Source organism: Cnephaeus nilssonii (genome assembly GCF_951640355.1).
Source record: "Cnephaeus nilssonii genome assembly, chromosome: 17".
Taxonomy (NCBI): Eukaryota; Metazoa; Chordata; class Mammalia; order Chiroptera; family Vespertilionidae; genus Cnephaeus; species Cnephaeus nilssonii.
This window is the reverse complement of record NC_137088.1, coordinates 24,862,634-24,877,990: the sequence shown is the minus strand read 5'-3', so window position 1 is coordinate 24,877,990 and position 15,357 is coordinate 24,862,634. Positions and strand designations below refer to the sequence as shown.

Genomic DNA, 15,357 nt, shown 5'->3' with positions numbered 1-15,357 from the left:
ATTTATTGAGTAACTCAAATCTATGTTTACATATCTGAATTGTTAATTATTCATTACTGAACCACCAAACATCTGGCAAGCATAATCGTGATAATTCTGTAAACATGTCTCTGAAGAATAATAAGTTTTAAGTCCTCAATGTTAATTCTACATAAACTTTCTATTACCAAGTCATACATTGGCAGGGTATCCTGAGTCGATGCTCACTGTAATTATTCCAGCTGCATACACTTGATATTTCTGCCATGAGCTGCATTTGTCCCCTAAAAGGCAAATAATGGAACTGATTGAGTTGAGAAACAATTAGAAGGGGACATGTATACAAGTGAATGAATCTTGGTGTTCTGGCCATCACATTAAGTCTGCAAGATGTTTTCAGCCCAATGATTTGGACTTTTTTGTTGTTGCTATTGTTATTAGAAAGATTTTACAGAAGAATTCCAAATGCTTCCAAAATTTTTGTGTAAAACATATAACACAAACAAAATTTACACTCACACCATCTGAAATTCCTAAGACCATAACCCATATCCCTACACAAGAAACTTGGGAGAGAATTTACAAATAGGAAGAAAATGTATTTTCTTTAAGTTCAAGATCCATATTTTACATTTCCAAATGGGTGAAGTGCTCTTGATTTAATTTAACTTTCAATAGCCCAGGAAGACTCTTCTGAAACACAGTTTCACACTACTGACCAGAGAGCTGAATTCTCTGCTGGGCAGGTACATCTTGGCCACCACAGAATAAGAAGGTTTGTTTAAAATCAACAAACAACAAGTGCTGGCTAGGATGTGGAGAAAAAGGAACCCTCATGCACTGCTGGTGGGAATGCGGACTGGTGTAGCCACTGTGGAGAACAGTATGGAGTTTGCAAATAAGGTACTCATTCTCAGCTCCAGCACTGGGACAGCGGCTTTGCGGGAGGGGGGGGGGGGGGGGGAGAATACAGGTACCGTATTTTCCGGCGTATAAGACCCCCGACTTTTGAGAAGATTTTCCTGGGTTAAAAAGTCATCTTATACGCCAGAAAATATGGTAATGGAACTGATTGAGGTGAGAAACAATTAGAAGGGGAACTCCCATTTGACCCAGTGATCCCACTTCTAGGAATATATCCCAAGAAATAGAAACACCAATCAGAAAAGATATATGTACCCCTATGTTCATAGAAGAGCAATTCACCATAGCTAAGATTTGGAAACAGCCTAAGTGCCCATCAGCAGATGAGTAGATTAAAAAACTGTGGTACATCTACACAATGGAATACTACAGTGTGTTAAAAAAAAAGAGAAGGAATTCCTACCTTTTGCAACAGCATGGATGGACCTGGAGAGCATTATGCTAAGTGAAATAAGACAGTCAGAGAAAGATAAATATCACATGATCTCACTCATTTATGGAATAAACAACATAAAGTGATAAACAAATACAGAGACAGAGAAGCATCGATCAGACCATCAAACCTCAGAGGGAAGGTAGGGGAGGGTGGGGTAAGGGGAAAAGATCAACCAAAGGACTTGTATGCATGCATATAAGCCTAACCAATGGACACAGACAATAAAGGGGGTGAGGGCATGAGTGGGGGATGGGGGGGCAATGGGGGGATAAGGACACATATGTAATACCTTAATCAATAAAAATTTTTTTAAAAAAGAATAAGAAGGTTTACTTAAAGCTCAGCCAGTGTGGCTAAGTGTTTGAGCATCGATCTATGAACCAAGAGGTCATGGTTCGATTTCCAGTCAGGGCACATGCCCAAGTTGTAGGCTCGATCCCCAGTGGGGGTGTGCAAGAGGCAGCCAATCAATGATTCTCTCTCATCATTGATGTTTCTCTCTCTCTCTCCCTCTCCCTTTCTCTCTCTGATATATATATTATTAGAGCAGAAGGGTAGAAGGTTCCAGGAAAAATATAAAGAGATAAAACTGTTAGAACAACTAATGTGTTGAGTAGATTGAGACAAAAGTTATACCTCTCACAGCATTTGGCAAAGCAATAGCGATGCACATATAAAGCACTATCAAAATGAACTAAAAAGTAAAAGTGACTCTTACTCTGAAAAAAAATATCAATAACATGAAATGTACAAGACATGGCTCTGCTAGGAGAAATGTTTACATAACCATAGTAATATAAACACTGAACAACCACCTCATTTAAATGGATATAATTATTTGAAGGGTGAGGAAAAGGGAAAAGGATATGTGATTAAGAAAGCCTGTTATAGCCCAGCTGGTATAGCTCAGTAGTTGAGCAATGACTTATGAACCAGGAAGTCTTGGTTCAATTCCCCGTCTAGGCACACGCCCAGGTTGAGGACTCTGTTCCCAATGTGGGGTGTGCAGGAGGCAGCCAACCAATGATTCTCTCTCATCATTGATATTTCTATCTCTCTTTCCCTCTCCCTTCCTCTCTGAAATCAACAAAAATATATTTTAAAAAATAAAGACAGCCTGTCCTAGAAATTCAATAGAGAATATCTAAAATTGAAAAAAACTTGTGTAAGAATATAATACAAAAAAGAAAGAGTTGAATGTGATTGTGTTTGGAGAGCCTGAATTAAGGAGATAAGGGACAAGAAAATTATGTTCTTTGTAGTTACCTTAGTAGAACCGATTGACTTTTTCATCTAGATTAGGAGTGGTAGGATATTGACAGATGGCAATTTAAAATAGAATTATCTCATATGTACATAACACATAGACACAGACAATAGTGTGGTGATAGCCAGAGGAAAAGGAGGGTGGATGGGTGGAAGTGGGCAAAGGGGGAGAAAATGGGGATGGAAGACTTTGCTTGGGGCACTGGGCACACAATGCAGAGTGCAGGTGATGTTTTATTGAGTTGTACACGTGAAACCTGTTTGGTTTTACAAACCAATGTCACCCCAATAAATTCAATTTAATTAATAAACAATTTTTTAAATCAATAAAAATAAAATAGAATTATCTACATTTCACTGCATTTAACAACTATTCTTTATCAACTATGGGTTGGGATTTTTTTCTCTTCCAGTTTTTTTTTTTTCCTGCTTTTCTTTTGTTACAGAGAAAAAACCCCAAGGTTGGTTTATCTCAATGCTGCTCATTTTAACTGGAAGTCTCCTACCATCTCCTTTTACATAAATTATCTTAGAAATTTCTAGAGGCTCGGTGCATGAAAATTCATGCACTGGAGGGGGGTGTCTCTCAGTCGGCCTGACCCCTCTCACAGTCCGGGAGTCCTCAAGGGAAGGTGAAGTCCCCATCACACCTCTACTGCTGCCACTGCCGGCAGTGTAAGCCTCAGCCAGCCCTGGTTACCTGAGCCTCAGGCAGCCCTGGGTGGCTGGGCAGGCACCATCCAAGGCTTGTCTGTACCTTGGGCCGGCCTTGGGCGGCTGGGGGCCTGAGGGCGGGTCCGGCCGCACCATGCACCTGCCACCCCCCCCTCCCCCGGCGGGGCTGAAAGGACTGGGGACTCCAGCGGGGATGAGGGGACTGGGTGCCGCCATCTTTGTGATGTTGTGTCGGTCAATTTGCATATTCCCTTTTTATTAGATAGGATGATTAATTTGCAGTGAAGCATTCCTGTCTGTCTTGCTACTTTGGCTTTATTCTGTGTACATCAATGGTGGAGAGATTCTTAAAATCCAACCACTCTTTTGTTATCCTGAATCCAACTTGAATTCCAAAACCGAATTGTGACTCACATAACTCTTGCCAGTTCCCTCAAGCCTTAATTTATAGCAAATGGTTTCTGATCTTTGTGTGTGTGTGGTTTTCCTTAGAAAAGTACATTCTTGCAGTATTTGGAGCAGGAATGGAGAGAGACTGAGAATACAGCATGCTTTGCTGCTTTCCTCCAACTTGTTAGATATGTAGTTACAGTTATAAGGATGCTTATATGTTATTAAAATACACAGACAACATTTCAAAATAAAAGCTACCCTCTTGTAAGTGTCAGCTGGAGAGTAGAATTCTTTCTAACAGGAAATCCGGACGGAGAAGGGGCTGCCAAAGAAGCACGCAGGGAGACTCTCATTTTAAGTTCTTGGAGATCAAAGGAGAGGTTTCCTAATGTTAGATTATGGATGACGCCCACCAGGTGAAGGGGACCTGACAGTGAGGAAGTCCCCAGCACTCTGTGGCAAGTGTGCCAATATCACAAAACAAGAAGAGTATCCTCCTTTTCTGGTGGTTTAGCAGGTGAGATGTGGCCAAGGAATTGTTGGGATGATGGTTCGAGACCCCAAGAAAGAACCAGTCTGAAAAAATGCAAATAATCCACAAGAAGGAACCGACATAAAGTTAGAAATATGGAGCTTAGTCATGTTTGAATCTCTGGTTCCAGAAACACAACAGTATCCATTCCTTCAAAGAGATACATGAACCCATTAATTCGCCTTATTGCTTTTACCAATTGTTTTGAGTTTTCCTTCTGACAACTATATCCAAGAGTCTTGATGAGGGACCTGTCTACACTTGAACTAGAGATTTAAAGGAGGAGCTTTGAATGCCTATGTATCAGTTAGGGTTTTGTTTGGTGGCTGTTTCCAGAAATCCTGATAAACAATAGCTCAAACAAACAAGAAATTTGTCTCATGTGACAAGAAGTCCAGGATAAGCAGTCTAGGGCAGGTAGGTCTAAGGTCTTACCATCAAGAATCCAGACTTTTTCCAATTTTCCAACTTTCCCCATCCTTAGCAAAGGCTTCAGCATCATGTGCACATTCCAGGTGAAAAGAATAAGGAAGCTGAAAGGCAGCACCAACAGGCTCCCACGTCCTTCGCATTGGCCATAACTGAGGTGCATGGTCTCCCTGGCTACACAGGAGTGTGGTAAATTGAGCTGTCAGGTTGTCAGACTGCATAGTAGAGTAGGGCTGACAAGGTTGAAACCTAAAGAGACAATGTGGTATGGCAGTGAGGAAAAGAGGCAGTAAGAAAGGAAGTCAAAACTCAAGGGACAGAGTTTGGTCTGTTTGTCAGTTGTCCTCTCGGGCGGGAGATTCTCTCCCCACTGCCCATTTTGAAGAGTCCTGGGAAGGTACAGATTGGGAAGGAGCTCTTGCTGTTAAGGGAAATGATGGTTATAAATATCATTCAGGGCACATGCTTAGAAGTGAAAATGCTGGTTCAGCTGGGCCTATTCAGCTGGAGAGTTGCCTTATCCACGAACAAGCCTTCCCAGGGCAGCCCACTTCCAACAGCCAGGAGGCAGGGGATACAGACCCAGCCATGGCCCACCCAGGGCCACTTTAACAAGCCCTTTTAGTTCCAAAGCTCCCCGTGGGGTTGGCCAAATCTGTCTTCAGGATTGTCCTGCAATACAATTCAACCTTTCTTTCAGTCCACTCCTGCTTTCTCCCAGACCTAAGGCCAGACCAGCACCACCAACCCAGGAGAGAGGGGTTAGCAGGGCGAGGGAAGCATCTGAGGCAGATAGTAAGGTCAAGCTTGTTTACAGTCAGAGGGGAAATTCCTTTCTTCTGTCTCAGCCCATCCTCCTCCCCGTCTTGTGACAGCTCATGTTTTGGAACCAATGGAGTAGAGCAAAAGGAGCCCTAGAGTTGGGATCAAAAGGAGTTCAAGTCCAGTTTCTCTAATGCTCTGGGTCAAACCACTTCACGTCTCTGAGAATTGGAAGAGCAATGGGAAAAACTGGGAAGAACAATGCCATCATCAAGATTGAGGGGGAGTAGGCAAATATATGACATAACGTGGGACAGTGCTTTAGAAACTGCGTTACAGGAGTGCGGGTGAATGCTATCTAAAAACAACAGATAATGGTTTCTGCCCCTTGGTTAGATTGTCTGTGTACCTGAGGATTTTTAAAGTAAACTTTCTGCCCGGGTTAGAGTTGAAAGGTTATACTGCCACCTTGTCTTTGTGTTCCCAACTCCTGAGCAAGGGAAGGGCAGGGTGGGGTGGGAAAAAGAAGTGGGAAATAGATCACAGCTCAAATCATGTGCCATCCTCAGGATAGATGAGCTTAGCCCCTATATGCCCAAGCAGCTGTGGTTATTCCTAAAAAACAATATGCATACACACACCCACACGATAAGCAGCTCTGCCAATGGTGGAACATCTGCCATTTCATTCCCAGCATGAAAACACTTTAGCCAAAATTTGCCGCAATGTAGTGTGTTAAGGAAGAAAAAAACATAATATTCCAAGCATTAGAAAAAAACCTGGATTATACCACAATAATTACCTTTGGGAGAAAAGATTATAAGTGAGCTTTATTTCTTCCATGTGCATTTCTGCAAATTAATTTAAATTATAAACTTGCTACCATGAATACATAGTTATCCTTTTTTATCAGATAAAAGTAATTGTCATAAGATAAAATGAAAAATTTAATATTTCTTTGATTTTCTATAAATCTGCCATCTCATCCCATCCGCGGTGTCTCTGGGCTTGAGAGGAGGAATAAAAAGAATCCTAGAAATAACTTTCATTATTCAACAGAAACTTTCCAGAGAGCAAACTCCACTCTGGGTCCCTGTGGGTAACCACCAGCTGCTTGAAATCTGTTAGAGACTGAATGTTTGTGTCCCCCCAAATTCATAAGTGGAAGCCCTAATCCCCAATGTAAATTAATTTGGAGATATGACCTTTAGGAGGTAATTAAGATTAAATGAGGTCATAAGGATGGGGCCCTAATCCTATAGGATTAGTCTCTGTAAGAAGAGACACCAGAGAACCTTCTCCGCACTCACTCTCTTTCTATCTCCCTTCCTCCCTCCTCTTTCTGTCTCATTCTCACTCTCCTTCCTTTCTTTTTTTTCTCTCTCCACAAAGGAAAGGTTATTTGAAGACATAACAAGAAGAAAGCTGTTTGTAAACAAGGAAGAGAGTTCTCACCAGAAAGCAAGTCAGCTGGCACCTTGATTTTGGTTTCTCAGTCTCCAGAACTGTGAGAAATAAATATCTGTTGTTTAAGTGCCCCAGTCTGTGGTATTTTGTTATGGCAGCCCAAGCAGACTAATACATGATCCTCCAGAGGCCTCATGCCAGGCACCTCAGTACCTAGCAGCTCTAGAATTCCATGCAGTGCCTAGTTCTGCCCTCAAGCTGGGCCCAAGTTCAGAGGCCTGGAGAATTGAGCTATGAGCCATATTGAAAAATGTTTCATTCAGGGTGAACCTAGACCCTTCATATTTGCACTGACAATGTCAGTCTTAATTGCTGAGTCACCAAGTTTAAAAGGATAAGCAAGAGTCACTGTAATTAATAACAAAGGATCAGTCCCATGGCAAAGTCACTTCTGTTTCCTCTCAAAAAGTGCTATGTCATAAAGAATAGCACATACACCAATGAAACAGAACAGAGAACCCAGAAATTGACCCCAGCCATTATGCTCAATTAATATTTGACAAAGGAGGCAAGAGCATACAATGGAATCAAGACAGTCTCTTCAATAAACGGTGTTGGGAAAATGGGACAGATACATGCAAAAAGAGAAAAAAAGAAAAAGAAACTAGACCACCAACTTACACCATACTCAAAATGGATAAAGGACTTAAACGTAAGACAGGAAACCATAAAAATCTTAGAAAATCCATAGGCAGCAAAATATCAGACATATGCCATAGCATTATCTTTACCAATACAGCTCCTAGGGTAATGGAAACTAAGGAGAAAATAAACAAATGGGACTACATCAAAATAAAAAGCTTCTGCACAGCAAAAGAAACCACCAACAAAACAATAAGAAAGCCCACTGCATAGGAGAACATATTTGCCAATGTTATGTCCTATAAGGGCCAAATCTCTAAAACTTATAGGGAACTCATACATCTTAACAAAAGAAAGATAAACAATCCAATCAAGAAATGGGCAAAGGACTTAAATAGACACTTTTTGAAAGAGGACATACAGAAGCCGAGAAACATATGAAAACATGCTCAAAGTCACTAACCATCTAAGAGATGCAAATCAAAATGATAATTAGATACCATCTCACACCTGTCAGAATGGCTATCATCAACAAATCAACAAATGTGCACTGCTGGTGGGAATGCAAACTGGTGAAGCCTCTGTGGAAAACAGTATGGAGTTTCCTCAAAAATTAAAAATGGAACTCCCATTTGACCCAGGGATCCCACTTTTAGGAGTATATCCCAAGATATCAGAAACATCAGTCAGAAAGGACATATGCACCCCTATGTTCATAGCAGCACAATTTACAATAGCTAAGATTTGGAAACAACCTCAACCTAAGTGCCCATCAGCAGATGAGTGGATTAAAAAACAGTGGTACATCTACACAATGGAATACTATGCTGCTATAAAAAAGGAACTTTTACCATTTGCAACAACATGGATGGACCTGGAGAGCATTATGCTAAGTGAAATAAGCCTGTTGGAGGAAGATAAATATCACATGATCTCACTCATTTGTGGAATATAATGAACAACATAAACTGATGAATAAAAATAGATCCAAAGACAGAGAAGCATCAAATAGACTGTCAAACTTCAGAGGGAAGGTGGGGGCTGGGGCAGGGAGGCAGAGGTATGCATGCATATAAGGATAACCAATGGACACAGACACTAGGGGAGTGAGGGCATGTGCTGGGTTGGGGGTGAGGGTGCGTGGCTAGGGAGAGATCAATGGGGGAAAAAGGAGAAAGAATTTAAAAAATAAATAAATAAAAATAAAATGTACTACAAAGCAAAAAAAAATATATATATATATAGCACAGATTGCTGTGAGCAGGCAGCACACGTGATATCACACCAAATGATTTCATCGAGATTGCCTTTATTTTCACACTAGGTAGTCAGGATGAAATTTCACATTAGATGTGTCTTTTTCCAAACCCCTGCTTTGACAAATACTTCCAGGTTTTCAAGTGGTAAAAAAGAAATCAAGTTGCAACTCACTTCCAAATTAGCTTTTACTCACTGCGTACATCAATTTCTCTTTTGCTGCATAGCCAAAAAAGTGAATGTTAGGTCAAGTTCAAATTTCTTCATCATTCAGTTCTACATCATTTAGATAACTTTCAGGAACGTTTCAGTTACTTTTTTTTTAACTACTAGAATGCAGTCCTTCTCCAATCACAAATCGTTTTTCCCAAGTCCTCCGCTGGCAGGAAAAAGTTCAGTGGGTTAGGAATCGACCTCTGTGACTGCGGAGTGGGCTTCCTCACTTAGGAGCTGCGGCACTGTCTCAGGAAGGCAATCTCGATTTCATCCGCGATTAAAACAGAGGCAACCGTAACGAGGCTCTGCCTGACTCTACCGGGGTGTTGGGACACACCAAACCTCACATTCTTCCTTGGTTTCGAACCGGTTGGCGTTGCCCCCACAGCTGCCATACCAGAACTGTTGGCAAGCCCGCTTTTCCTTGTTATAGTACCATTTCAGGATGTAATCCTGGCACTCGCCTTCCATTGGATCCATCAAACAGGGACCTGCCACAAAACAAATGCGAGGGGTTGAATTTCCTGTATGAGCATGACAGGAAGGGAGCGATGGTTTGGTGTCACGGGCCTGAAAATGAATCCTAGCCTCACTCTCTACTGGCTGTGTAGCCTTGAGCAAGAAACAATCTTTCTGAGCCTCAATTTCCTAGACCAGTGGTCGGCAAACTCATTAGTCAACAGAGCCAAATATCAACAGTACAACGATTGAAATTTCTTTTGAGAGCCGAAAACCGACTTCTGCGCATGGGCCACGAAGTTTCAATCGCACTGTACGTGCGCACCCGCACATGGTATTTTGTGGAAGAGCCACACTCAAGGGGCCAAAGAGCCGCATGTGGCTCGCGAGCCGCACTTTGCTGACCACTGTCCTAGACCATACAAACAATATTTTTTTTAAAAAAAAAAACCTTCATAAATTGTTGTAAGGTGTCACATAACATATGTGAAAGGTATAATACAATTTCAGGCATTATTTTGCACAGTACCTAACACATGGCAGATACATCAGACAATGCATAAGTGAGTGAGTGGATGAATGAATAAATAAATCTTTCTGATACTGAGAATTCCTTACTTGTTTATTTTAATTATTTCCCTCTTTATTCAAACCATCTCAATCACTTCCTACTCTCAAAGCCTTCTAATAGCCTAAGCAAATACAGTTTATGTATTATTTATTGTATCTTGACACTTACCCAAGAAGTTAATATTAAAAGGAAAACATGATGTTCCTAGAAAAATGAATAAATCGTTGGGAATCAACAAGTGACAACAGAGCAAAATCTGGGATACAGTGGATTCTAAATCAGACATTAATTTTTCCAGGTATTTTCGTTGCAGGCCAGCCCCACAGCACAGAAAAGTGGTATCCTCCCATTTCCCCTGGGCCTTCCAATCACTCCCAAATAAGGAAGGTATCTTGCTTTAGAAAGCAAGCGTTAAAATTTGTGGTCTGTTCCTGGGAAGCTGCTGACGTACCCCCATTAGTGTAATCAGCACAGACTAGTTCTCTTGAAGGAGTGACCAGATGCGCTGGCCCCAAGGGGACGAGATGCACTCTTAGTGGGGGAATGAATGGTCCTATGCCTTGAACAGGCACATTGGAATTGGCCTGCTGCATGGCTCTGACTTGGGGGCAGGAGGGCGGGCGGGGGGGGGGGGGACAGGCAGTGAGGGCCCAGGAGAAGGAGCCAGAGCAAATGCTCCTCCAAAAATATTATCGGAGTCAACAGAAAAACACTCCAATGGTGAACTTTTGACTGTACTCTCTGGGTCCAACAAATAGATGTAGGGCTCAGCAATCAGCTGACACCAACTTCTACCATTACAAACTGATTCCCAACTGACAGGCCAAGGACTTGTTTAAATGGATCCTTACTTTGCCCTGGATGGGTGGCTCAGTTGGTTAGAGTGTCAAGCCATACACCAGAAGGTCTCAGGTTCGATTCCTGGTCAGGGCACACAACTAGGTTGTGGGTTTGATTCCCATCGGAATGCACATGGGAGGTAACTGATCAATGTTTCTCTCTTCTCTCTCTCTCTCTCTCTCTCTCTCTCTCTCTCTCTCTCTCTCTCTCTCTTTCTCTCCCTCTCTCTTTCTCCCTTCCTCTCTCTCTAGAATCAATAAAAGACATATTCACAGTTGAGTATTTATAAATAAATAAACAAACCAATCAATCTATCTATCATTACTTTTCCTAGTGACACTTTGTGGCTTTTGGCTTTAGAAGCCCCACCCTTGCATTTAACCTGGGAGACAACCAGGGGCTGCTTCCCCTGGGTTATTTTTCTAGAGCAGCACCGCCCTACAGACCCTTCTGCAACGAGGGGCATATCCCATGTCTGCACTAACACAGTAGTCACTGCTTATGTGGCTATTGGGTATTTGAAATATGGCTGTTGCATCCAAGGAACTGAATTTTCAGTTTTATTTCATTTCAAATGATTTTCTATTTAAATAGCCCATGTGGCTAGTCGTTGGTCAGCACAGCTATAGGAAAGTCAATCCTCGATGCTTTAAACTACTCATCTCCGAGGTATTCTGTGCAACCTAAGGGAGCCCCAGAGTCTTAAGTTTTCTTTTAATCAGTATGATATGGCATTTGGAGCGGGGGGGGGGGGGGCAAACAAGTTTTCACCCGAGCAATTATTGCTATGCCCTAATTTTACATTTGCATGGTTTTTACCGAGAGTGGTAACTTTTGCCTTTCTTAGAAGAATTCTGCAGCAGCAATCAGTTTTACTCAAACAAGTCCACGAATCCGGGAATGAAGAAAAGGGGAAGAGAAAGGAGAACGCGGGATAGGTCTGAAGAACAGCTACGATGACATTGCAATATGCCCGGCTGGTTCTCTCTACTGATACATATGTCGCATGAAGTAGCCCTTCTTGGAGGAGAAAGCCAAAAAAAAAAGATCTGTGTGTTTTGGAGATAGCACTGAAATCGAAAATTATACCAAGACCAGCCTGGCTTCTATGACAATTCTTTACAAGTACATGCAATGAAAGGTTGCAGGTACCATGGAAGAATTTAGCTTAAGATACAGGCGCACAAAGGAGGCCACGAAAATTTAAGACTACATAGGGGCCAGAAAGGACTCTAAGTAGTAGTGAAACTTGACCTGAGTATTAAAAGATGAGTAGATGTAACCCAGGTGGAAGGCTGCAAATGGACAGATGAGCATGAGCAAAGGCATGGAGACTTGGAATGAAGAACAGGGGATCAGGGCTGCTGCAAATAGTGCAAAAGGTACATGTAGGGAAGTGGCAACCAGTAGGCCTCAGAGGACGCTGCAAGGTCTAATCACAGAGGCCTGTGTGCCTTATCCAGGCATCTGAACATTATCTTATAAACCAGGGGAACATCCAGCCTGTGAAATTATTTGACCTGGCCCTGCCCAGGCATTAGGGGTGAGATAATTAAATGTTTGACCAAATATAGCAGGGTAATTTTTAAGTTGCTACGTTTGTATGACCCACGAATGATGTTATAAATATCCAAATGGCCCTTGGCAGGAAAAAAAGGTTTCCCACCCCTATAATATAAACCATTGGGAAATAAAGAAGAAGACAAATGACAGGATCAGATTTTCATTTTAGAAAACTTAATTTGGTGTTCAGAATGGAATAGGAAGGAGGACAAACTGGAAGAAATGAGACTCGTTAGACAACATTGCAATTATACTCAAGGTGAAAGCCAAGGTATTAAAAGGGAAGATTGTGGGAAAGGGAATAGATCTGAGAGATGCTGAGGAGGAAGTCACACGAAGATGTGGTCACCAGTTGGAGGCAGGAGGAGAAAATTAGTGACGTTTAGGTTTTAGCTTTCCATTCCTGGGTCAATGGAGGTTCATTCCAATAAAGAATAAAGCTAAAGAAGGTTTGAATGGGAAAGATGAGTCCCATTTGTTTAATTACGTTTGTCTGAAATGACTGCGGGCATATGCAATGGTGCCATCTGGAGGGCAGTTGGTTAACTAAGCTGGTCTGCAGCTCAGGAGAGAGTCAAAGATGGAAGGTATGGATTTGAAGTCATCAGCACAGAGGGGCTAGTGGAAGTCATGGTGGGAAAGCTTGTCCCTGTAGGATGTGTAGAGTCCTTGGAAGATTGAAGAAAGGACCTTGGGGAAGGCATTGCAGGTTTACCATCAAATTCGTGAAGCCTAAGCTTCAGGGCCCCTCATTTGCATCAAATATGATTTTTGAATTAAATTTTAATAGTTTTATATGCTTTCTTAATTAAAGAGGGCTCCTAGGTTGTATAAATTTCAGGTTCCATGAAACCTGGTTCTCTCTGTGGGGCTAGACCGGGAAAAAGGAGCCCAGATGGACTGGTCAGAAGTAGAACAAGAGGAGAAGATCTCTGGGGCCGAGAGAGGACAATGTTTGAAGAAGACGGTTACAGCCAGCAGTGGCCCCATCCCAAAGAGCTCAAGTCAAGAGCCCTGTGGGTTTTTTGTCAGTGGGAACAGCTGAAGACTAGGGACAGCTCTTCTCTCTGACTGAAGTGCAGGAAAACACAGGAAGTTGCACCTGGCACTTTTCTTTCTTTTGAAAGCAAAAATATATGGGCATCAGCTAGAGAAAGAGACACGCGGGAAGGAACTGGAAGAGGTGGTGAAGGTTTAGAGTAGCCTTGGAATGCAATGAGAGAGGGACTGAGAGAGGGACTGGCCACAGCCAAGCTACAGAGTGGGTAAGAAATGTGGGGGACCCTCAGGCCTTAGTTTTTGTCTGTGAGTAGAACTGGATTAGATGACCTGTCAGCTGTCCTCCTTCTCTTTCACCTTGACTTGGTAGGAAAGGCTCCCTTGGAGCAGGGGTTCTCACTCGTGGTTGCTCGGTGGAATGGCTGGGTAGCTCCCCCGCCCAGTGATTCTGATTGAATTGGTCTGGGATGCAGTCTGGGTTTTGAGAATTTTTAGAGATTCCTATTTTACAGCCAAGCCTGAAAATAACTGCCTCAGTGAAGTACCTGACCATATTACATACTGAGAACAGAATGATCAACAGGATAAGTGCGATCCTGAATTTTTCACCTACGGAGGTAAACTGTTCTGCTGGGAGTGACCACTCCTCTATCCATCGGTTTTGTTATTATTTCCTTTAAACATCTGTTTACTTTGGAACCTAAGCAGTAGGACATATCAGCATCTTAATACCTACCTTGGGTTGTGGGCTTGTTATGTGGCAAACACATAAATTGACAAGTTTTATCCTCAAAACAACCCTGTGAGATAGGTATTCACACAATCCCCACTTTACACATCGTAAAACTGAGCCATAGAGATGTGGCCACTTAGCTAGCTGCCCCAGATAGAGAACCATCTAGGCACATTCAAAGCCTCTGGGCAATTATCTCTCATTTAATCTAAGCAGGACTGACCACGCCACTCACTAGAAATTCTTCCAGCCATCTTTTCCCTACATTTTACAAACTTGAGAGTCAAATCCTCCCAAACCTCTTTCTAATGTGGTCACTGTTTTTGCTCACTTTTGTTGAGCCCATGTAAGAGGTGACATGGTATCTGCATTATTACCTGCTATAACCCTAAATCATTGCTATTTGTTTTAGATGAACCCAAAGGTTCCTGAAACTTGGTCAGCACCTATGTGGCCACTCATAGATGAAGGAGCCTTCTACAAGCCAGGGCATTGTCCTGCAGGTCAGGAGTATGTTTGCTGCTTCTGCAATAGATCATTGCTTCTCCACAATGAAATAGAGGCATTTCATAGGGTGTGCTCCCATCTGACCCACTGAAATAGCTTCTGTTCAGCGCCAAGTTTACACTCAGGTGAAAGTTAGTCCTTGAATATGTTCTTAAACTAATTTCTTTAGCTGCATATATGAATTTGTGTATTTGGAAGGAAAACATATAAAAGCCAAAATTTGCAAGTTAACATACACAGTATGCAGGATTTAAAAAAAAAAAGATAAAGATTTTAAAAAGTAAACTCAAGGAGTAAGGAATAGTTGTTTTTGGTTTTTTACCAGAAGTAGTGTCTGAATTTACTTCTCTTCCATTTTTCTTCTGTTTTGCAGACATTTCTTGTTTGTTTTCTTCAGTGGCATAGCCATTCTTTTCATAATTTTCAAGTGCTTCTGGCTGAGTTATAGATGTCACCATTGCTGTTCTGTTCTCCTCTAGAAAAAAATGTGTTGCTTCAAGTGCTTCCAAATCATCAGCAAAGCCAGATATGCCACGCTGGCGTTGGGGCAGCCTGTATAAAAACAATCCATGCCAAACCGTATAACCAAACCATGAGAACTGAGAGGTTCATTTTCCAATTGATACTGCTGAGCTCAATGAAGCTTTGGGTTTGAGCATTTCCCAATGACTTCGTTATCACACGGGACAAAAGTAGCAATAATATGTTTAGCATTATTAACTTTAATAAGATGGGGATGGGGTAGAATGGAAACTTTAATTTTTGCT

General features: G+C 42.0%; 2 protein-coding genes across 3 annotated transcripts in view; both read right to left on the bottom strand.

The window, feature by feature from the left end:
- COL6A5 (collagen type VI alpha 5 chain) overlaps positions 1-8,586 on the bottom strand; it is a 139,038-nt gene extending 130,452 nt beyond the window's left edge. Inside the window, exon 1 of the mRNA XM_079795429.1 lies at positions 8,297-8,586. The gene's annotated coding sequence lies outside the window, so the exon portion shown is untranslated. The remainder of the gene's footprint in view (positions 1-8,296) is intronic.
- Positions 8,587-8,737: 151 nt separating this feature from the next.
- The window catches only part of LOC307113612 (collagen alpha-4(VI) chain-like), a 115,394-nt gene continuing 108,774 nt past the window's right edge, over positions 8,738-15,357 (bottom strand). For both annotated transcript variants that reach the window (XM_079795428.1, XM_079795427.1), the window contains 2 exons: positions 14,913-15,142; positions 8,738-9,409 (listed from right to left, as the gene is read on the bottom strand). In XM_079795428.1, the coding sequence (XP_079651554.1) occupies positions 9,234-9,409; positions 14,913-15,142 (406 nt within the window). In that variant the 3' untranslated portion in view covers positions 8,738-9,233. The remainder of the gene's footprint in view (positions 9,410-14,912; positions 15,143-15,357) is intronic.